At 34.6% G+C, this 23,030-nt stretch overlaps 1 protein-coding gene across 2 annotated transcripts in view; it reads right to left on the reverse strand.

Moving 5' to 3' along the window:
- Positions 1 to 1,847: 1,847 nt before the first annotated feature.
- The window catches only part of LOC134653457 (galactosylgalactosylxylosylprotein 3-beta-glucuronosyltransferase 3-like), a 29,892-nt gene continuing 8,709 nt past the window's right edge, over positions 1,848 to 23,030 (reverse strand). Inside the window, exons 4-6 of one of the 2 annotated variants that reach the window (XM_063508820.1) lie at positions 20,954 to 21,085; positions 4,747 to 4,968; positions 1,848 to 2,296 (exon numbers count right to left, since the gene is read on the reverse strand). In XM_063508820.1, coding sequence (XP_063364890.1) covers positions 2,132 to 2,296; positions 4,747 to 4,968; positions 20,954 to 21,085 — 519 coding nt within the window. In that variant the 3' untranslated portion in view covers positions 1,848 to 2,131. The remainder of the gene's footprint in view (positions 2,297 to 4,746; positions 4,969 to 20,953; positions 21,086 to 23,030) is intronic. The other variant, XM_063508821.1, reaches the window with a different exon arrangement.

Consider the following 23,030-nt stretch of genomic DNA (forward strand, 5'->3'; position numbering starts at 1 on the left):
ATTACTTCATTTCTTATTGAGCAATCTAATAATACGAAGTCGTAACCTAAAAACACAACTGAGTCCTACATTTCGAGTATAAAATAATTCAAAAAATATGGTTATTTCTAAGTTTTTGCAAAAAACCGGTTCCAATCCCTCACATCTTGGTATTATTCGTAAAACTAGATATTACATCAAAACATGTAGTGAATCAATAAAAAATTAAGGTAGTAGTGTTAAATCATGGATTAATATTATACAACACATACTTGGATGATAAATGTAAAAAAAACTAGCATATTTTTTTATACATATAAAATATACCTATATTTAGCTACAATAGTAACACAAGTTAATTAAGAGGGGTCTATCGCAAAATTGTAATATTGCAGTTTCAATGTAAAATGGGTAATGTAAACTTGAACGAAAGAGCAACTCTTACTTCGCAGTAAATATGTATATCCGCTTCCTAAATATACATATATAATTGGTTACATTCTTATATAATCGCTAGCTTTTCTAACGTAAAAGACTAAATATATATAATACACAGTACAGCCAAGCGATATTTTAATATATTAATACTGAAAACATTGAGAAGATATGGAATAATTTGTTCTATATCAACATTTACACGTATTATTCCTAATAAATAATGGGATTATTGTGACTTTGATCTATTTGCGGTTATTTTTACAAAGTAGATGTCTTTAGGTAGTACAATTAAAAAGTTTGTACATTACAGTAGTCATATACCTATTAAGTATTTTTAGTTTTTACTGGTGCATGATACATTTGTTTATCCTTGAGGATAGTTGCCAATTAATTTAATTGTGTACACATGACTTAGTTAGTTTACTATAAAAATGTAAGTTAAAATTAAAATGTTTTTTGTGACAATTTATTTTACAGTTATTTTTGCGCGACTTATGTTTAAAACTGAACTAGAAGAAAGTTGAGAAATACTATTCAGAGTTAAAATTATATCAGTTAAATATTAATATTATCATAGTTCATATCCAAATCCAAGTAACACACCTACATTGATGTTAATTATAATATTTATAATTACCAAGTGCGATTTTCAAAGAGAACTAGTTTAGGTAGCGCCTATTCGTTACGAGTAGCGTTGCCTATTTATAGTAGAACTAAGTTTAAACTCAATCGCAATTTATTTCGCTTTCACTGTGTAGTTTGCACAGTGAACATTACATTTTGTTGTTTCTACTTAATAGTTATGGAATTCTTGTGGTAAGATACCTATTGGGTTGCTACGAAACATACTACACAACCAGGTACGTTTTGAACCAACATGCGTTGATTACAATACGTTGATGATGATGAATGACAAATATCCAAAAACTAATATTAAAATGCATAATTGCATATCCCAACACCTGGCAATATAATGCACTGATAGCAATATAGTGCAGTTTAACTCGACTTACTTTATTGATAATTATAACATATATATCGTATACCCAAACTAAGTGTAAGCCGAAAGATATAATAAAAAGGTCACAGTAGCAAATTTTGCTAAAACGCTGACACGGAATAAAAATAGGCCAACAAACACCCTTGGTTGGTGACAATTTAAACTAGGTACTGTCAAATTTTGATTTTTCGTGTATGGTTATCGACGAATTTTCAATCAAACGTGACTTAAACTATTTTGATACATTATGTAACCCTAAAATGTCATAAGTATCAGCTCTAGTAGCACGGTCGCATTTTTATCATTTATCACCATGCCTGTCACGTTCTAACAAGTATGTAAGTGCGAAAGTGACGGGCTTAGTGATAGTGGATAAAAAATGGATCCGTGCTGAGCCCGCAGGTCATGAATGACTCATTTACCTCCCGACATTTAGATTAGTAGTGCATGAGACTGTCTGCCTAAATTTGGAAATTGTGAAATGAGATCACTTTAGTCATAATAACTGCTAATTGGTAGGGCTGTAGTCAACATTTGGCTAGTATTATACTGAATTTGATACGTACTCACATTGTCTTTTTATCAGGAAATGTTTTCATTTAACACCTGGAAGGAGCACAGCTCATTGAAAAAATGTGTCGAAATCCCTTGGGATTCTAAAAACAAGCGTTTGACGCTCAGCGTAAAACCGATATGATGATTACCGGAAACATTTCAAACCTCGATGTGGTCGTCAGGGACCAGAGGTTTTTTGAGTTTTTTCGGGTTGAGTATGGCCGGTTTCTGGGTGCGCGTATGCCATACATATACCTTAGTGCAGTTGTCGGCTAGAGGCTCTAACTCCTGTTGGGTTACGACGTATTTTAGTATTTCACTTTCCTGAAATAGAGAAATGTATAGGTAAGTACATGTTACTTGTGATATGATATGAGGAAATCGAATCGTTCGTTTTGCAAGAAAATGCGTTTGCAGATTTCGTCACAATTTGATTCACAATGCTGGTTTTATTATATGTATATTTCAGCATAATATTATGTAATAAAAACAGCATTTTATTCAGTCAGAAACTTTTTTATCTTCGGCCTGCGTAGTTTTGTGGTATAAATCCAGCTTAATTCAAAAGAATTGTACATTAGCATTTCACTGACATCAATTTCCTGAACAACAATCTAACTGTGTCAAATTACAAATGTACCTATGGATGTATATACCGCGTTTATTCTACTTTAGGTTGACATAGTTTACTTATTTTATGGTTTACGAGTAACTCATTATCATATATGTATGATGGACATTATTTCATTATAATAGTAAAGAAGCTATTAGCTAAACAGTAGATATCCAGCAGTGTATGTACTATTGGGCGGCGTGCTTTAAATAAATACATATGTACTTTTTTTTATTTGTATTACGGTTTTGAAATAAATGTTTAATTCGGTAAAATTTATATTTAAAATAAAAACACTGATAAGTAGTACTAATGAATACCACTTAATCTCATTGATTTAATTTGTTGATCGATTGTAATTGTAAGTAACTACTTTGGACAACAGCCAAAACTTCTATAGAATTGGATTTCCGGCTTCCCTACTTTAGGATTATCGCATCTTATCTTACTGCTCTTAATGCAAACATGAGACCACTGTCATATGATTATAAATACGGAACCCTAAAAGTAGTAAGCCATAAGTTATTCCCACCTATTGAAATTTTAAGTAGTAAATCGAGAAGTAGTGTTAATCATTCATTTAGGGGGCATAAAATTATGTATTTAGGTAATGTAGGCAGTCATAGAAAAAGCTTCTACAACTCATTAGGCAAGCTAAAGTATTGATTTTGAAATATAATGGTTTCCGAGCGCCAAGGTTAAAGAAGAAATTTTGTCGCATAACTCTTACCGATCTTTTAAGCTATGGAAAGTATGGCATGTGTAAGCTACTCGACTCTTATATTCGTAACGATTGTAATATACACGATTTTAATTTTTTGCAGTATATACATATTTTTTGTGATTTTTTTTAACCGATATTTTAACAGAACAGACCTTCAAAAGAAATTGTTATATATGAAAAAAAAATTAAGTTGTTGTATGGAGTTGGAGAACCAAGTACATACGTGTATTGTGTATGAATATAAAATCTAGACCCGGTCCAGAGGATGTGTATCGATACCGCTTCAAAATGCAGCACTGATAACTGAATAGGTATCTCGCCCGTATACTGTTATCGCCGACAATACTGTGCTCGGTCAATTGTATCCTTTACGCCATTTCATTGAAACTATGTTCTCTCGGCTGGTCCATTTCCCTTTAAATAATTAGTTAATATGCGAAATTAAAATGCGACCTACTTTACACATATGGTTTATAAGCGTATATGTAAAACATAAAGATAAGATAAAATATAGTTTATTCAAGTACTTAGGCATAATTACAATGGCTCCAACCAGTGCCCCGAGAAGATTTAATTCCCCCCTCAATTGGAGGAGGGTATCCCAATATGGGACCGGCAACAAACTCCGCGGGACACATCTTTTAAAACAAAATACATCTTATAATTAACATGTTTTACGAGAAAATAAGGAAAATAACTAGAAATAATGTAGATACCTTTAGCCGCCCAGAGACCTATAAAAAGGCCTCCCATTCCATTGTATATTGAATCTTTATTTTGATATAATCGAACTTGCATTTGTATTGGCTAGTTTTGATTCATTTGCATGCATCCAAGAGGATAATGCGGATTAACAACCAAAGCACAAGATAATTTTAGATTTGCTTTCGAGATGTAACGAGTCTGCTTTGAAGATACCATAAACAAAAATATATTTTTAGATCACGTGTAGTTTCTACCAAAGTGTATTGTTAGCCAGCTCGGTCCAGATAAGGACGCAGAATCAGATTTAATATTATGCAATGTAAATATTTATTTAAGATATTGTGTTACAGCTGTTTCCTGCCTTACGGAGTTGATAACAACTTTCATACGTTGATACATTCATTCACATCACAGTATAAACAATGATATTATACAAACTATAGATAGTTCGTAGTTCAAGAAGATTATTTAAACCCTTCAGAACCTAGCCACTGAGCGCTGTAAGGTTAAAAAGCTCAACTTGTTTGTTTATGATATGGTCCGAACATAATATAATTATGATGTGGGTTTGAATAAGGAATTGCTCTATATGTCCATCATTTGACATGACTCGCACCGTAAGAGGGTAGTTGTAAAAAACGGTTTCAAACAATCATGCGCAAAAGAGAAAAGCTGGCCTCCAAAGTAGTAGCTGAAAACACTATATAAACTAATAAAAACAGATAAACTAACCTGGAATCCAGACTGCACTTTCCTGGAAAACTTCGCCTCAGGAAAGTCCAGGAATAGCGTCGCGTTGATGGCGAAACCCGCCATATCGATGGGGAACGGCCGGTACGGCTTCCACACTGCGTTGTATCCAGACACCTTGCCGTCCGTCACCAGGGGCATCTCCACACGCATGCCCCCGACTATGCCCACCGGCCAGACACCTACTTTCTTGATCTTTCGCATCTGAAACGATAATAATTTGATTGAAGTGTATACCAGGGATCGGAACCGGTTTCTTGCAAAAACTTAGAAATAACCATATTTTTCGAATTATTTTATACTCGAAATGTAGGACTCAGTTGTGTTTTTAGGTTACGACTTCGTATTATTAGATTGCCCAATTAGAAATGAAGTAATTAGCAAAGAACGAAAAAATACCGTTTCCGTTCCCATACAAAAAATACCGGTATCCGATCCCTGGTGTATACAATACCTTATTGTATCTTTACAATGACGATGTTAATAAATAATATTTTTTCTCTCTCTTTGACATTATTATTTTCTCAAAAATGGACGGCAAAGTCGACGTTGCCGGTTAAAAAATTGGTCGCGAAGTGCGTAGTTTATGGTCATCTTAAAATTAAAAAGTTAAAAACATTGCAGTCTCGATTTCGGGACTGCAATGTTGCATACAAATTCCATTATTTAACGAGTTCCAAACTTTTTAAACCTTTAAATGGCCATATCAAATGAAGGCATAGGTCCATTAAACAGCCAAACAGATGATCAGCACTTATTATTATAATGTTGGTACCGCGACTATTTAGGTGTCTCAAATACGTTGGCGTATTTTCAGCAGAAAATACACTTCTTATTTTTTAAAGGCGGCCAGCAAATCTTTTTAATGGTTTTACTTTTTTCTGTGAAAATTAGAACGTTGCTTCTGTAAAATATTTCTATTTCTTGCACCATTTTTGAGAAAAGCACTATATATGACTCGGCTGGAAGGCTACTTGCTGGCATCGGATTCAATTAAACGGACTCCCAAGGTCGTCCGTTTAAAACGAAATCTCAGCCTGCAAGTAGCTACTTCCGAACCTCGACAATAATGTACTATTTTTACACTGACGTCGGATGGGCTCTAACTTGCAACCAGTATGACCGAACATACGAGACACAAAATAGACTACACCAGGCAACTTGAAAGCCCTTCGGCGATTATGATCATATTTTAACGCCAATATAGAGAGAACAAATACGAATATATATATGATATTTATTGTATTTTTAACAACAATGACGAAAGTTTATTATTTACGCTTCGAGCTTCATAACAGTAATAAGAATGTTTGTCACAAATAAATAAACAAACCACCAACGGCACCAACACAATCTAATCCCAGAAGAGTAAAGTCATATTGTGTTACAAAAATCATGTTTTCCTTTGGTTACACGCAGTATTGAGTTTGGTTAGTACTTATACTTACGTTTCCTTCGGCAAATAATTGACTTTCTTTTGGTTATACGCAATATTGAGTTTGGTTAGTACTTACTTCATTCGGCAAATAATTGTAGATTTATTAGGATTTTTGTAAGATTTGCATGCTGTGCATGGAAGGCTAAGAGGACGGACTTTCTTATAAATATAATGTACCAACTTTTGTAACTCCTTTTTTTGCAAATAAAATATTATGAATTATGAATAGGTGCGGTTCTCATGGTAAAATAATCAGCATCCTAATGGAGCTTATTGAGCTCATTTTAGCACTGGAATATGCTTCAAGCATACCATTTCCATTTTGGGACGAGGGAATGTCAGACTATCCACTGAAAACCAGCGGTTTACTCTCAATGCGTTAATCTATGACACGCCGCGGGATTCAGATGAGCAAACATTGCACGATCCTAAGGCCCAAGATACACTTTAAGTTTTACTTACGTAAGTAGGGATACAGCTATACTACAAAATGAGATGAACATTGTTATCTCATTCTAACAAATAGCTTTGTAAGTTACAAAGCTAAGTTACAAATTGTAACTTACGTAAGTAAAACTTACAAGTGTATCTCAGACCTAAAGGATCCGCTTGGAACCTACTTTCAAAAATCGCACGGATTTTAATACTTAAGAGACTACTCCTACATTTAGACATACTTTCCTAGAATTGTGTGTGCCATTATGGCAATGAACGAAAAAAAAGTGAATTATAATTAGAAGTAAAAATATGAATATATGTTACATATTATTAGACAAAAAAAGAAATAATACAAACGCCGAATGAGTGTCGACTTTAAAATTAAGGTTAAGTAGGTAAGTTGAGTCTCTAGTAATTAAATCGATCAATAGGCATGATTCATTATTATGATTTTCTGTATTGTTGATAACGACTAAAAGTGTAATTGTCAAGTTTTTATGGTTTTCTGTAATTACCGGAAAGTCATAAAAACATAATTAATTCTTCAAATAGCTACCTACCACTTAATTGTTTTAGGAATGCCTTATCGTAATTTTGATTTGATTTATTCTGAAAACGGTCTTATCTGACATGACTCTAAACAACATTTAAGGGGCCCACTGATTAACAGTCCACCGGTCGGTATCGGCCTGTCAGTTAGAACAAAAATTCGACAGTTCCGAACAACTGACTGGCCGATATTGACCGGCGAACTGATAATCAGTGGGCCACTTTAGTACTGATTTCACCTCTTGTAGGTACGGTAGAATTTTGGTTTCGCGCAACACAACACTAAGCTTTTTCAACCTTTTACTTGCATTGTATGTAACTATGTTTGTACGGGTCAAATTTTGCAAGTTAAATTTAACCCACTTTTCCTGGTTTCCGATGAAGCTGAAAATTAGCATACGTGTGTAAGTCGGGTGACAATGTAATATTATGATACCATGGAGCAGATCTGATGATGGAGACAGGAGGTGGCCATAGGAACTCTGTGATAAAACAACACAACCTAATTGTATTTGGGTTTTTAGAATTTTCTCGATGAGTATTAGTTGTCTGTGGAAGGAAAAGTACAGTCACCGATAAAAGCTTGTACCATAAATGAAATTTTTGCCAAAATCTAATTACATTTGACTTGACCTCACGCATGTGTGGTGCCGCGTTAGCAAAACAACGGCAGTCCCTAAAATGTCATCCTAATATCATGGACCTAGAATATTACGGACGGACTGTCACCTAAGACAAACTGTGACACTGCAATGGCGGACGGTTTGAATGTGTGCGTCTAGACGAGTGTTACCATGTAACACAAATTCTCCCCTAATGGTGAAACAATTATTTTTAATATCGTCCTTGTTTTCAAATAAAAAAATTGGGACAGTTTTACGTTAGACAATAAAAAAGGTGTGTACGTATCTGATTTTATAGGTCTTGAAATTCGCAATATTGCACAATTACTTTGTGCAAACATAATTTTCAATTACCTAATGATACTTAGCATCGTAATGAAATCAGTTCGTCATGTTTTTTTTAATTTATACATTTAACTGGAAACATATCTGGTTTTCAACAAAAAAATTATAATACATAACAAACAAACGTTAACTATCAAACATGCATGTAAGCGTCTAATCTCCTTAGTATCGGGAAATTACCATACCGACCTAGTTTGAAATGCACAATCAATAATTTAACCCAGCCATTCTCAAAGTGTGTTCCGCGGAACCCTAGGGTTCCGCGACACCCCTGCAGGGGTTCCGCAAGAATTTAGAATTATGCTTATTTAATAAAAAAATACACTTCTAAAAACTATTGTTTTATTGTAGGGTTGCATCAAGTATTTCGCTTTCCAAAAGGGTTCCGTCAAAAAAAAAGATTGAGAACCGCTGATTTAACCATTTACCTAAATGATCTCTTAATACATAATGATTTAATAAGAAGGGTATCAATGACCCTACTTTCGGGAAATTACCCTATTCATGTTACTGGTCACACTCCTGTTTTGCAGTTTGATAATTTATAAACAACAAATTATCGTGATTTTACGTACTAATTGATAAACTTAAGTATGAAAAGTTATTTCGTGACTTTTTTTCTTTCGATCGGTACAATTCTAGCAGGATTTAGCTACGCATGCCGGCATATTTTATATTTTTCTTCGACATGTTTACTTCAATGACGTTTCGATTCGTCTGACGGCAAACTGGTGGATGTGGGCTGTCAATGTGTATGTGTCACGCGTAAATACTATGAAACTGGTGGATGTTGGAATCACAGTTGTGTTGTAAGCGAAATTCTGTCCGTAATATTATAGGTCCATGCCTAATATCATATTGGTGGTAAATGCAGCATAATAATACATAGGTATTGATAATGTTTTTTGAAGTGAAAACTTCTTTAGCGGCGCTGGGCACTTTTTGAGGTGGGGAAAAAATGATAAACTCGAGACAGCGTAAGGCGATCACGTGACCGTAAGGGGCGTAAGGCGATCACGTGACCGTAAGCCCCGTAAGGTGGCCACTCATAATTTAAATGGAATTTAAATCATTAAAGAAAAACTCAATGTTGTTTGACATTTATGTTGCGGACTCCTTTTCAAGACTTTTTACCTATGTTCAAATATTTCGACTTTGTCATGGCAGTATGTAAATAAACATGTCAATGAAAAAGTGTGATCTTATTTGAGAATGATAATAATATCATCATCATCTTCCTCGCGTTGTCCCGGCATTTTGCCACGGCTCATAGGAGCCTGGGGTCCGCTTGGCAACTAATCCCAGTAATTGGCGTGGGCACTAGTTTTTACGAAAGCGACTGCCATCTGACCTTCCAACCCAGAGGGTAAACTAGGCCCGTATTGGGATTAGTCCGGTTTCCTCACGATGTTTTCCTTCACCGAAAAGCGACTGGTAAATATCAAATGATATTTCGTACATAAGTTCCGAAAAACTCATTGGTACGAGCCGGGGTTCGAACCCGCGACCTCCGGATTGCAAGTCGCACGCTCTTACCGCTAGGCCACCTAATAATAATAATATATTATAATAAATAAATAAATAAATAAATAGAATACCTCCGCTAAACGTATGTATCGTGTTACCGGGCGTCGGTAATATAGTGAGGTGAGTCTTCACTTCTATCGGCACTCCCGGAGTGCAACCGTTGTTGCTTGTTTTTTCAGTAAGGCCTTTTCTGCAGAATCTCTTTGAAGAAACTGTGTCGAGCTGCTTGACATATTTTCGTCGAAGCAACATATTGCTCGCTTGGCTGAGGCGATAAGTTTTCCAACTTTTTATCTATGTAGGTACCTAAAACCTAAGTACCCTCGTTATCTCTCCTTCGTTTCAATATTACGACGGTCAAATACCTATAACATCTTTGCAAAGAATATCAAAACGATTTGTGTTTTTATTTATTTAGTAAGGGAATTGCAACGTGTGACGTAACAATCTGTGCGTCACAATACTCACAATAAACCTCTTTTATATGAGTTTTTGCTAATCATAAAAACATTAATAGTGCAAAAATTTGTATTTTATGTGTATTTAGTGTATTTTATTCAATGTAAAAAAAAACTGTAAAATTCAAATGAAAAAAACTGACGCAATTGGTAAACTATGTTTTTTTAGGATATCTAATTGTTAATTACTTATCCATAAAATGACAGAAATCTTTTAAGAAAGAAAAATGAATGCGCGTAATGTCCTTGGATTTCGACTACTATTTGTTAAATTTGACTGGACGCAATAAAAAATGGAAATGTTATTACGAAAACATCAAAATATATGTTGCTAATCAGTAAGTTAATTAAAGCGACGTTGCCATTAATTGGTGTTTTAATTGAATGTTCCCGAGTTAGTGCGGCTGCTAGTCCTAACAAATTTTAATCGTACGATCCCACCCGGAAAGTATACCATTAAGTATACTTTCCTTTTCAAATTATATAGCCAAATTTCATACGAGCGATGTTTTCCTGAAATAAAAAAATAATACACAGTACGGGTGTGACTTGGGAAAAATCAAATAAGCAAGAATGGCACAGGCATGATACGGGCTATAACTTTAAAAGGGAATCAAATGTCGATCCTTAGATCCCTACCCTCACCAATAAACCAATTATTGTTGGACCCAGAGATGGGCATCATTCGAATAAACTTTTATCGGAATAATCATTCGAATAAACAATAATTCACGATTTTTTTATTCGCGGATGATTCATTCGCGAATAATTCATCCGCGGATGATTCATTCGCGAATAATTCATCCGCAGATGAATCATTCGACCACTTTGCAAATGACGAATGATTCATTCGTTATTTCATTCGAATAAATCCACGAAGAATATTTAAGTTTTTTGGCTTATTCCATTCAAATAAACAACATGAATAATAGCACGTTTCTTATGACTTGTTTTTACTGTATATTTGTTTAGAAGTTGAAGATTGTTAAGGGTTAAAAGATAAGCCCAGGTAGTATAATAAAATAAGGATTAGCGTATGAACAATGAATACTAACACACAAATTTAGTAACTTTCTGGCCTGACCTAGAAAGAGATAGCTGTATAATAAAAGAGTGGGAACACCAAATTTTCTTAACAGTTGTTTACTTCAGAGCGAATCTCACAACGCATTTATATTTACAGTAACTATTTAGGTAGTTGCATTGCACATCACAGTTGCCAATCTTTCTAAACCGTGAAAAGTTAATAAGGTATCCAACTAAACAAATTATTCGTGGCAATTCATTCGACGAATAAATTATTCGCGGATAAATTATTCGACGAATAATTTATTCAAATAAGAATAATCATCCGACATTTTTATTCGTCATTCGCGATAAATTTTGTTATTCTTATTCGTTATTCGTCATTCGAATAAATTTTGCCCATCTCTGGTTGGACCTATGTCTCCGACGTCGGTCATAGTGCTCGTACACTGTTGTACGGCAGAACAACGTTTTGCACCATTTGCACGAAGTATTATATGAATACTATAAATCCTTGTAACATCCTTACAAGACACTATAGAGATTTAATAAAGTACCTATATTGGCAGTTACATAGTAACTATGTATAACCGTTTTGTAAAAAAGAATGAAAAGCGAATTTAACTCAATTAATAATTAACGAGTTGTTGAATTTTATATTTATGAATTTTATGAAGTCAAGGTCTACAGTACAGTATGTATACGGAATACGGATAAAGGTTCTCGCTCAGTCCGTGTGGATTTTTTAGAACTTAACTGTATCTATAAAAGCAACATGCATGCCATTGCTGATATGTAATTAGAAATCATAAACTCGCCAAGAGCTTAATGGCTTATTAATGCATTATAATGAGAGGTACATGTTAAACTGAAGTGGTCATAAATAAGATTGTTTTCCCTAAAAGGTTTTATTGTTATCATCTGTCGTATACGAACATATATACGAAAATAACCAGAATGACTAATAAATATACCTAGTCATATAATTGCCTATATACAACGTTTAATTATAATTCTCGATTCTCGACTTATAAAATTAATTTGTTTAAATATAGTATGGAAATAAGTAAGGTATTGTACCTACATAATTAGTGTTGAGTCGCTCACTCGTGAGGCACCTCATTTGTACCACTCATTTTGTTAATTTGTCGCAGTACTTCGTACCGCAAGAATGTTTTACTTCACTCCTCTATTCATTTTACTTGATTCTAAAATTATCTTTCTCCTAAAAGTTCTATTCTTAACCTCCAGAATTGCACTCCAATTAAATGTTACTATTTATTTATTTATAAAGGAAGTGATGAATACATAAATATACATTAAATATTTTTGTCGCCGTTGGAATTAATGGAATAGTCGACGCTGAAAATATGCTAGTACCTCACCTCATTTGAAGTAAGACATTGTAACACCTCATTTTAGAAAATGAGGTACTCATACAAACTCATTTTAAATTGATGTCCTACCCATCACTATACATAATAAAAACTGAACCGAACGGGAAAGATGATGTAACAGTAGCGAGGTGAACTGTAAACAAGTTTAGCCAATCTCACGATACTCTCTTATCCAGGTATCCAGGGTATCGTATCCAGCAGGTATATTTGTTGACATTTCAAAATTACCTAAGCCGTAATAATGCGGTAAACTGATTTAACTTTTATTCCGTTCGTAAAGTTCGTCGTAAAGTTAGTTGGTATCTACTTGTGTAGGGTTTTTGGTATTTAGCATACCTATTTAATTCGTTTTTAAAGTTACGGGTAGTTTGAAATAAGACCTAGCATACCTACTTAATAAGTTTTTAAAGTTAAGGGTAGTTTGAAATTGAAGACTGTTATTGGTTGGGTATAAAAAGAAAGACACTTGGCGGACAGCTCTCTTTGGTTGTTAAGTCGTGCTAGCAGGCGGTTGTCAAGAGAAGAGATTATTGTGAATTGGAAGAAGACAAGAAAATAAATGGATAAATATCTTCAAGGTGTTGTTATTTTTACACTTCAGAAGTGTGCAGAACGTAAGTACACGCCTACTGCTATTACTTATTGATTTAGTGAGATAACTGATAACATGACCCTTATTCTGAGCTTGGAGATAATTAATTAACTATACGAAATTCTAATGGATTACGTAAGAAATATGGTACTGGTAACATTTTTATTTAATTTAAATGAGTACCTGCATCATTTATTAATAATATTATGATGATCATGATTATAGGCTATCTAATTGCATATCAGTTAAACTTAGGTTAGTTTGACCCATAAATGTAATTAAATGGACATAATATCAATGTGTAATCATAAGAATATATGCGTCAGTTGGTCGAGAATTCAAAGTATTTAACCACCATGCCACCGACAGCTAGGCATAATAATGTTCAGTTAACAAAATCAAGTACACGTGTTCTTCTTAATAAATAGATACGCGACTGTAGTTATTAACTTCTTTGCTACTTACTTACCCACACACATGTGGGAATTAGGCAGAATATGTCAACACGTGGGTCTTGATATGTGTTGGTTGGAGTATTCAAGGGTGCCTTAATTTTCATTATTTCTTCACTACGGCGCATAGTTTCAGAGATAAATTGATATTTATGATTTATAACCAGGTCTCGCAATTTAATTGAAGATTTTGATCCTTAATGTTAAAATTTGTGGAATATAAGTAGATGGCTTACTATGCAAACGGGGCATTGAATTTTCAGTCATTTTTTTTGCTACGACCACAGACTTGTCATTTTCGCGCTCGCGCTTGACAGACAGCTGAAGTGTGCGAAAGGGAAGCCATCACGTATATGAACATACCATGAGTGCGAAAGAGTCAGACTACCAATGAGAAAACGTGACCACTTTTGACTTTGACGACGGCCGCGGACGGCCAAGAGCGTATCACAGTAATTTTCAAATTGAAAAATATACACGGATTAGGACGAAAAGTATTAAATAAAGTAATTCAGTGAAGATTGTGTCTTGTAGTGTGCCGGATTTCAGTGTTACAGTGCCAATTAATCCAAGCAAACACTTATTTCAGAGGATTTATGATATTCCTAGCGAAATTTTCATAACGATATTTTGTCAAATTAACAGCGTAAAAAGTGTAAGAAGCCGGTTTATAAAGTTCATTATAAGTTTTTCTTCCTTTGTGCGCTAATATTTTATCATATTAGCCTATAATTTAAAATATTTTGTGTAAAAACATAACCTGTTACTTTACGCTAGGGCTTGACAAAATGTTCATATGACAGTATCGATAACTTGTCGGTATATTAATAGCTATGTAATTATTTCTTCACAAGACATCATTAAGATATTAGCTTTTATAACCGACTTCAAATAATAACGATTGTTATACCTTTTTGAAGGTGCTCATGTTTAGCGGTAAATTTAAACTTCACTTTCCAACACAGTAAGAGTTACATTAAGATAAGTCTGCAACGATTTTGATAGTACACGCAGTACATAGACAATTTACGCACACACTTGCATTTCATTTTTGGTCGCACTTTTGAAGATTGACAGTTGTTCTAGTCATATTAATTCTATGGCTACGACGCATAGTTTTTGAGATAAATGTTTATAATTTGAACTACCATTAAACATTATTTTGTCATATAATTCCTTTATAGGTTAGTATTATGATATAGTATATAGGTATATGTAACACCGGATACTTTTACGTTTCATGCCGAGTTGTTGGAGAATATGGCTGACGATGACTCATGATGATCAACGGCGCTTGCGAACACCAGAAGCCTCTGTCTTCGCGAAAGGGAATGTAGCTGGAATAACAGCGGCAGTGAAAAAGGAATCCAGACCGAAGCAGAGTCTTGTTGTGAATGTCAGGAATAACCCCGCTTCGACAGCCTTAGCGAGAGGCACGCGCCACTGGACATCAGGTCATGTACACCTACTTTTACTATTATATTATGAATGATTTGATATGGTAATGTGTGTTAGATACCGTGAATTGCTTGACTTCATCTCGTTCATCGACATCTAGCACATATAACATAAGTATAAGATGAATATATTGCCAGAGGATAAGTTGAGAAAAATAAATTTGATGAACCGATAGAAACTATTACTTACTTGTGTACCAATTATGAGAAATTTTTGCCTAAATATGTCAATGCGATATAATAACGCGTATATATCTTATCTTACGAAATAATAGATACGATCTATGAGTGGTTCTCAGCCGGTCAGGCCTTTGACCAACTTTTGTGATTTCTATTTGAACTGCAAGGAAGCTCCACATTTATAATGCCATCTGATTATAAACAAAATTGGACAATAATTAGCTCATTAACGGCACATTTTCTGTGAATTGATTGATTTGTTGCTTTGTTTATTTATTGGTCGAGTATCGAGTATCGAGTATCGAGTATCGAGTATCGAGTATCGAGTATCGAGTATCGAGTATCGAGTATCGAGGATCGAGTATCGAGGATCTAGTATCGAGGATCTAGTATCTAGTATCTAGTATCTAGTATCTAGTATCTAGTATTGATAGTCATTTGGTTTATTGAATTATGGAGTCATTTGGTTTATTGGATTATAGAGTCATTTGGTTTATTGAATTATAGTCATTTGGTTTATTGAATTATAGTCATTTGGTTTATTGAATTATAGAGTCATTTGGTTTATTGAATTATAGAGTCATTTGGTTTATTGAATTACAAGGTCATTTGGGTTATTGAATTATAGAGTCATTTGGTTTATTGAATTATAGAGTCATTTGGTTTATTGAATTATAGAGTCATTTGGTTTATTGAATTATAGAGTCATTTGGTTTATTGAATTATAGAGTCATTTGGTTTATTGAATTATAGAGTCATTTGGTTTATTGAATTATAGAGTCATTTGGTTTATTGAATTATAGTCATTTGGTTTATTGAATTATAGAGTCATTTGTTTTATTGAATTATAGAGTCATTTGTTTTATTAGAGTCATTTGGTTTATTGAATTATAGTCATTTGGTTTATTGAATTATAGTCATTTGGTTTATTGAATTATAGAGTCATTTGGTTTGTTGAATTATAGAGTCATTTGGTTTATTGAATTATAGTCATTTGGTTTATAGAGTCATTTGGTTTATTGAATTATAGTCATTGCTTTATTGAATTATAGTCATTTGGTTTATTGAATTATAGAGTCGTTTGGTTTATTGAATTATAGTCGTTTGGTTTATTGAATTATAGTCGTTTGGTTTATTGAATTATAGATTCGTTTGGTTTATTGAATTATAGAGTCGTTTGGTTTATTGAATTATAGAGTCGTTTGGTTTATTGAATGATCGAGTCGTTTGGTTTATTGAATGATCGAGTCGTTTGGTTTATTGAATGATCGAGTCGTTTGGTTTATTGAATGATCGAGTCGTTTGGTTTATTGAATGATCGAGTCGTTTGGTTAATTGAATGATCGAGTCGTTTGGTTTATTGAATGATCGAGTCGTTTGGTTTATTGAATGACAGAGTCGTTTGGTTTATTGAATGATCGAGTCATTGGTTGATTGAATTAAAGTCATAATTTATAGTCATTGGGCTTGAATTATAGTCATTGGGCTTGAATTATAGTCATTGGGCTTGAATTATAGTTATTGGGCTTGAATTATAGTCATTGGTTGATTGAATTGTAGAGTCGTTGATTGAATTGTAGAGTCATTGGTTGATTGAATTGTAGAGTCATTGGTTGATTGAATTGTAGAGTCATTGGTTGATTGAATTGTAGAGTCATTGGTTGATTGAATTGTAGAGTCATTGGTTCATTGAATTGTAGAATCGTTGGTTGATTGAATTGTAGAATCGTTGGTTGATTGAATTGTAGAATCGTTGGTTGATTGAATTGTAGAATCGTTGGTTGATTGAATTGTAGAATCGTTGGTTGATTGAATTGTAGAATCGTTGGTTGATTGAATTGTAGAATCGTTGGTTGATTGAGTTGTAGAATCGTTGGTTGATTGAATTGTAGAATCGTTGAATTATTGAATTGTAGAATCGTTGAATTATTGAATTGTAGAATCGTTGAATTATTGAATATCGTTGAATTATTGAATTGTAGAATCGTTGAATTATTGAATTGTAGAATTGTTGAATTATTGAATTGTAGAATCGTTGAATTATTGAATTGTAGAATCGTTGAATTATTGAATTGTAGAATCGTTGAATTATTGAATTGTAGAATCGTTGAATTATTGAATTGTAGAATCGTTGAATTATTGAATTGTAGAATCGTTGAATTGTAGAATCGTTGAATTATTGAATTCTAGAATCGTTGAATTATTGAATTGTAGAATCGTTGAATTATTGAATTGTAGAATCGTTGAATTATTGAATTGTAGAATCGTTGAATTATTGAATTGTAGAATCGTTGAATTATTGAATTGTAGAATCGTTGAATTATTGAATTGTAGAATCGTTGAATTATTGAATTGTAGAATCGTTGAATTATTGAATTGTAGAATCGTTGAATTATTGAATTATTGAATCGTTGAATTATTGAATCATATTTTTAATTCATAGGTTACTGCAGTTAATGTTGCAGCATTACATTGAAATGATTTTAATATGATGATTTTAATATAAGCGATAATGAAGAGTGCATGGTTGAACCTGTAGAACTCACCACAATTAAACCGAGATCGAGGAGGATTGATGGCCTCTTATTGGTTATATTATTATGTTTAAATATTATGTTTAAATTAAGACTTGATAAAAATAGATGTACAATAATAAACATTATCTCATTACTAGATAAGCTGATATATTAAATAATGCATGAACTATAAAAAACTCGTCAAATAATAGTAGATTACCATTGAGGCAGTTTTTAAAAGAGATAATTTAATAATAAGAGATATTAATTTCAACTGGGAGGTTATTAAAGACACGTATTGCGGTAAAGAATTCACTTTTATACTTTTACTTATTGCCGAACTTGAAATTTGTTAATTATATTTATACTAGTGCGCAAATCGTAATTAAAAGATTTATTCTTAATATTTTATGTTTACAAAAAGGCGAAGCTCCAGTATGTAGATCTCAATTAACGCAAGTATTTCCTTGAAGAAATCTCTGAGTGGATATTGGTGATACATGTTGCGTGGGCAGTTTTCTTACAACCTAAACATAATTACAACGTCGTCGTAATCACCCCAGTAGTTAAATGATATCATATTTCAGTTACAAAATATGCGATTCCATGGTATACATTTTTGATTGTATTCTAGAACAAGTCGGAAGGTACGGATAGGTAAAACATCAGGTTTTTGCAGTTCTATCGTTTATGTCTGCCATGTAACATTTGAAACGTATAATTTATTTAATTCAACGTGTAGAGAGAATATTATTGGTCCTTTTTCTGCGGAAACACGCCTATTTAGGTGCTATGTTTATTCCCGAACTGCGGGATTTGGTATGCTGTAAAGACGTTTAGTGAATTAATATACTGTTCAAGTCTTTCATAAAACAATATGCATATTATAAAAAAAATCTAATAGTCTGAAAATCCCAACGCGTCTTGCAATTGATGGACTAAGTACTTTGTCAGCTTGGATAAATCCTAACAGGCTAGAATATACGACCTTCTCTGAAAACATTGGGAGGGGAGCTATTAGGTATAGGTTTTTAGTACCAGATGATTAATGCATTGATAATGGGAACATAATAGGTCAAGTTGTACACAATAATTACTTAATTATCGCTGTTATTCATCATAGTAATATTTTATAAATTATAGTCAGGGTTAAAGTTACTGAAAGGTTCTCGGGAAATATTCCTGTCTCAAGAGTGAGGTTTATAATTGAAGATTTCTTGACATGATAATGGAAAATGATGTTGAAGCCACGAGAATTTGATTTGATTCGTGTGCTGACACAGCTAAGTACTACCATTTTAGAAAAGATTTGAACTGGTTCATATTATATATGGCAGGAAGATTGATAGTGCTTCAGTCACGAGAATTGAATTGGTTCGTGTACTCTGTTGTTTCAGTCACGAGAATTGAATTGGTTCGTGTACTATCTACCTGCAGATAGAGATGATCATTACTCATGAAAATCGAATAATAAATGGCAATTAATGATCTGTTACCCTGAATTACTAGTCAAGGTGTACACTGTTGTGATTATTAACCCAATGTTGGATATTTTTAGCAAGTTGAGCGCCGCACCTCTACCGGCGTCCCCCGCCTCGCGCCGCCAGAGTCCGATGCGAGCCGTCTCCAGCAGGAGCCCGCCTCGCGCCGCCAGAGTCCGGTGCGAGCCGTCTCCAGCAGGAGCCCGCCTCGCGCCGCCAGAGTCCGGTGCGAGCCGTCTCCAGCAGGATGTCTCCGGCAGAAGAGTAACAATTTTAACCCTTCGTATGCTTTAGTCAAAATTTACCACTGAATTAATAACCTTGAAACTGTAAATTCTAGTCCAAATTGTGTGGCAGGCATACGAAAGGTTATTTAGATGATGTTTTTGAGATTTTGACTTGCTGATGCCTGATTGAAACTGTTTCGTATCCTATGCGATTAGTGTATCCACTGTTAAGTAGTATACGTAGTCTGTCGGCCAAGTGTAGGGTTTCCACCTGGCACGTGTATGAGGACATACACGGAGTCAGGATGGACGAGTGTAGGGTTTTTGGTATTTAGCATACCTATTTAATTCGTTTTTAAAGTTACGGGTAGTTTGAAATAAGACCTAGCATACCTACTTAATAAGTTTTTAAAGTTAAGGGTAGTTTGAAATTGAAGACTGTTATTGGTTGGGTATAAAAAGAAAGACACTTGGCGGACAGCTCTCTTTGGTTGTTAAGTCGTGCTAGCAGGCGGTTGTCAAGAGAAGAGATTATTGTGAATTGGAAGAAGACAAGAAAATAAATGGATAAATATCTTCAAGGTGTTGTTATTTTTACACTTGACAGATGGTTTTAATGAATTAGATACATTAGATTTCAATATTTATAGAGAAACGCTCTCAGTAAATATCGAGGTAATTTCAAACAAGGTACGAAATCAAATGTCTAAAAACTAGCTCAAGCAGTCAAGCACACACTAAAGACATAATTGATATTCAGTGGCGGATTTGCAGTCTTTGCCGCCCTAGGCCCAGACCCTGTAGCCGCCCCTTCAGCATCAGCACCCATCATATTGACTACATTTAGGTCAGGCAACGAAAAGGTATAGAGGGAAATGCTTGGGGACACATTTTTAACTTAGTAACTTTGTTTGGACTCGTTAGGAGGTGAAAATATCAAAAGTCCCCGGCCGTAGCCCTTGAGCGGGGGTAGGGGGGTTTGATTTGAAGGTTCCATTTTTCGGTTTTGGAAATTTAATGCAAAATTATAGACATTCAAGAGCGGCTATCTCAAAAACTAAACAAGATACCTATCGAAAAACTCGACTGTATAAAACTTGTAGTAAATTTAATCAGCTTTCATTTTGTACAATGATCAGTCGTTAGAACGCATAGTTTCAGAGATATAAGCGAAAAACCGAAAAATAGGACCTTCAAACCTCCCTCTTCCCCCGGCTCAAGGGCTACGGCCGGGGACTTTTGATATGTTCACATCCTAACTAGTTCAAACAAAGTTACGAAGTCAAAAATTGTGTTCCAAGCATTTCCCTCTATACCTTTTTTTGAGAATTCGTTGCCTGGCCTAATTTTAAGTTATTTCTTGTTATCATCAGCGATTTTTTTGTCACAATTTGCCGCCCCAAATATCTCGCCGCCCTAGGCACGTGCCTACTGTGCCTTATGGGAAATCCGCCACTGTTGATATTAAGTAACGGTATCGTACCTCATCGAAGACCTTCAAAGAGTATGTGTTGTCGTCATCCATGAAGAATACGACACCCGAGGTACCTTCTGGAGACCTCAGGTGCGCCCGCAGCCAGTCCAATGCCTTATTTCGCTGCTCCACGCCACTTGCCTGCAAAACATAACGTGGTAATATAACACTGACCGATGATTATCATCCAAAAGTAGTTAGCACGTTAACTACTGAGGGGCTACCGCGAAAACCGAAATTCGCAAATTGCGGGAATCTTTCTCTTTTACTCTAATAAAGGCGTAATTAGAGTGACAGAAAAAAATGCCCGCAATTTACGAACTTCGATTTTCGCGGTAGCCCCTCAGTGATTAGTGCTGAAGAAATGCAACCAGTACGGATATGATGGTCGTTCTTGTCTACGTGACAGCGTGATAAAACGGTGTCCGTCACTTTCTTTCCCACGGTGTTAAACAGTGACAGTTATTTTATCACGTGGATAAAGATGGATAAAGCTATCCATAATAGGCTGGCAGGGCGTAACCGAGATGACAACCGTACATCGACAAACGCCAAACGAATAGAAAAAAATTATCGGGATGACAGATGCTACGAAAGTCACGTGACTATTTCCATACATTATTTAAGTTTAGATTGGCGTTTTCTATTATATCAACGATTTTCATCTCGGCTAGCGTGAGATGCCTCATAACACGATTTGAGGTCGTATCATGAGATAAAAAGTGTATCAAATTGCGAAAACAGAATTAGCCTGATTAAGAACATATTTACCATCTTATAGTACTGACAAGTGTTAGGCCAATAAGAATTTTCAAACATTATACCATTCTAAATTAAAAAAAGAAATGTTACATATGAGGATTATAAACAGTCGCATGAAGAGGAAGAAACATAATGACATAATATACAACGTTTTTTAACCAGTACGGATATGATGGTTGCACTTTTGCCTATCACGTCAACCGTCACTTTCACACTTAAGTACATACTTTATTAGAAAGTGATGGCCTCGATGGCAGTATAAAAGCGCGACCATCTTAGTCCCACACAAAACACAACACACAATTATAAACCCTCTTATTTTGTATTAAAAACCAATTCAAATTGTCAGGTAATGAATTGTTACGTAACAGTTTACTAGCTTTCTGCCCTCGACTTCGTCTGCGTAGAATTCAATTATCCATATAACTTCCATAATAAATTCCACCCTCTTAAGGGATGGTTTCTGGGATGAAAACTATCATTATGTCCTTCCCCGGGACTCAAATCAAATTGTCTTCATACGAAATTTCATCTAAATCGGTTCAGCAAGTGTGAAGATGTAACAGACAGATAGTATTACTTAACTACAAAAAGTTTTATTTTCAATAGGTATGTAAAAAACATCGTTTTTCAATGCATGGGAGGGTTAAAAGAAACCCTTGAGATGATTCAAGTTCAAAACCTACACGCTCATACTTACGTAATAAGCGGGAAAATTCCGCTATCTCAACGACGCATACTTATTATCATTAACCTAAGTTTGTGTATTAATTGTTAGTTACACACAAATTGACATAGTTACACACAATTTATTTTAGATAACAGGAAAGTCTCGCTAGCAAATCAAATAAGACAGTTATGAAACTCAGCAGATACAAGAAATTTATACCTGAAGCTGAAAGTAACACACACACCGACACCTTCTACCATCTTACTGCTGAGAGAGACAGGGATAGAACACCACTATCTGTCCCTCTCAGCAGAAAGTCAATCCTATGAAAAGGTAAATGGAATAAGCCCTTAAGTACTTCTTAAAACTAATAGGACTGTTCAAGGCTACTTAGTAAAAGCTTTGACTTGAGCACAGAACAAGTTAGAATGGCGATGCGAGCAGGGTACGTGTCGCCGCCGGTTATGAGCAAATGCTCGCATGCTAGTACTCGCCCACGCTGACCGAAAAACGTAAACATGCCTTTTGCGCCACAATAACGTTCAGATTAAGAAGCCAGACATCAAATCTGAAAAAGGAGGCGTATCCATTCACCAGGCACACAAGTTTTTACTACCGTTGCGCGAGAAATGTGGTAATGTGGAGAGGAACGAG

The sequence above is a fragment of the Cydia amplana genome, chromosome 13 (genome assembly GCF_948474715.1).
Source record: "Cydia amplana chromosome 13, ilCydAmpl1.1, whole genome shotgun sequence".
NCBI lineage: Eukaryota > Metazoa > Arthropoda > Insecta > Lepidoptera > Tortricidae > Cydia > Cydia amplana.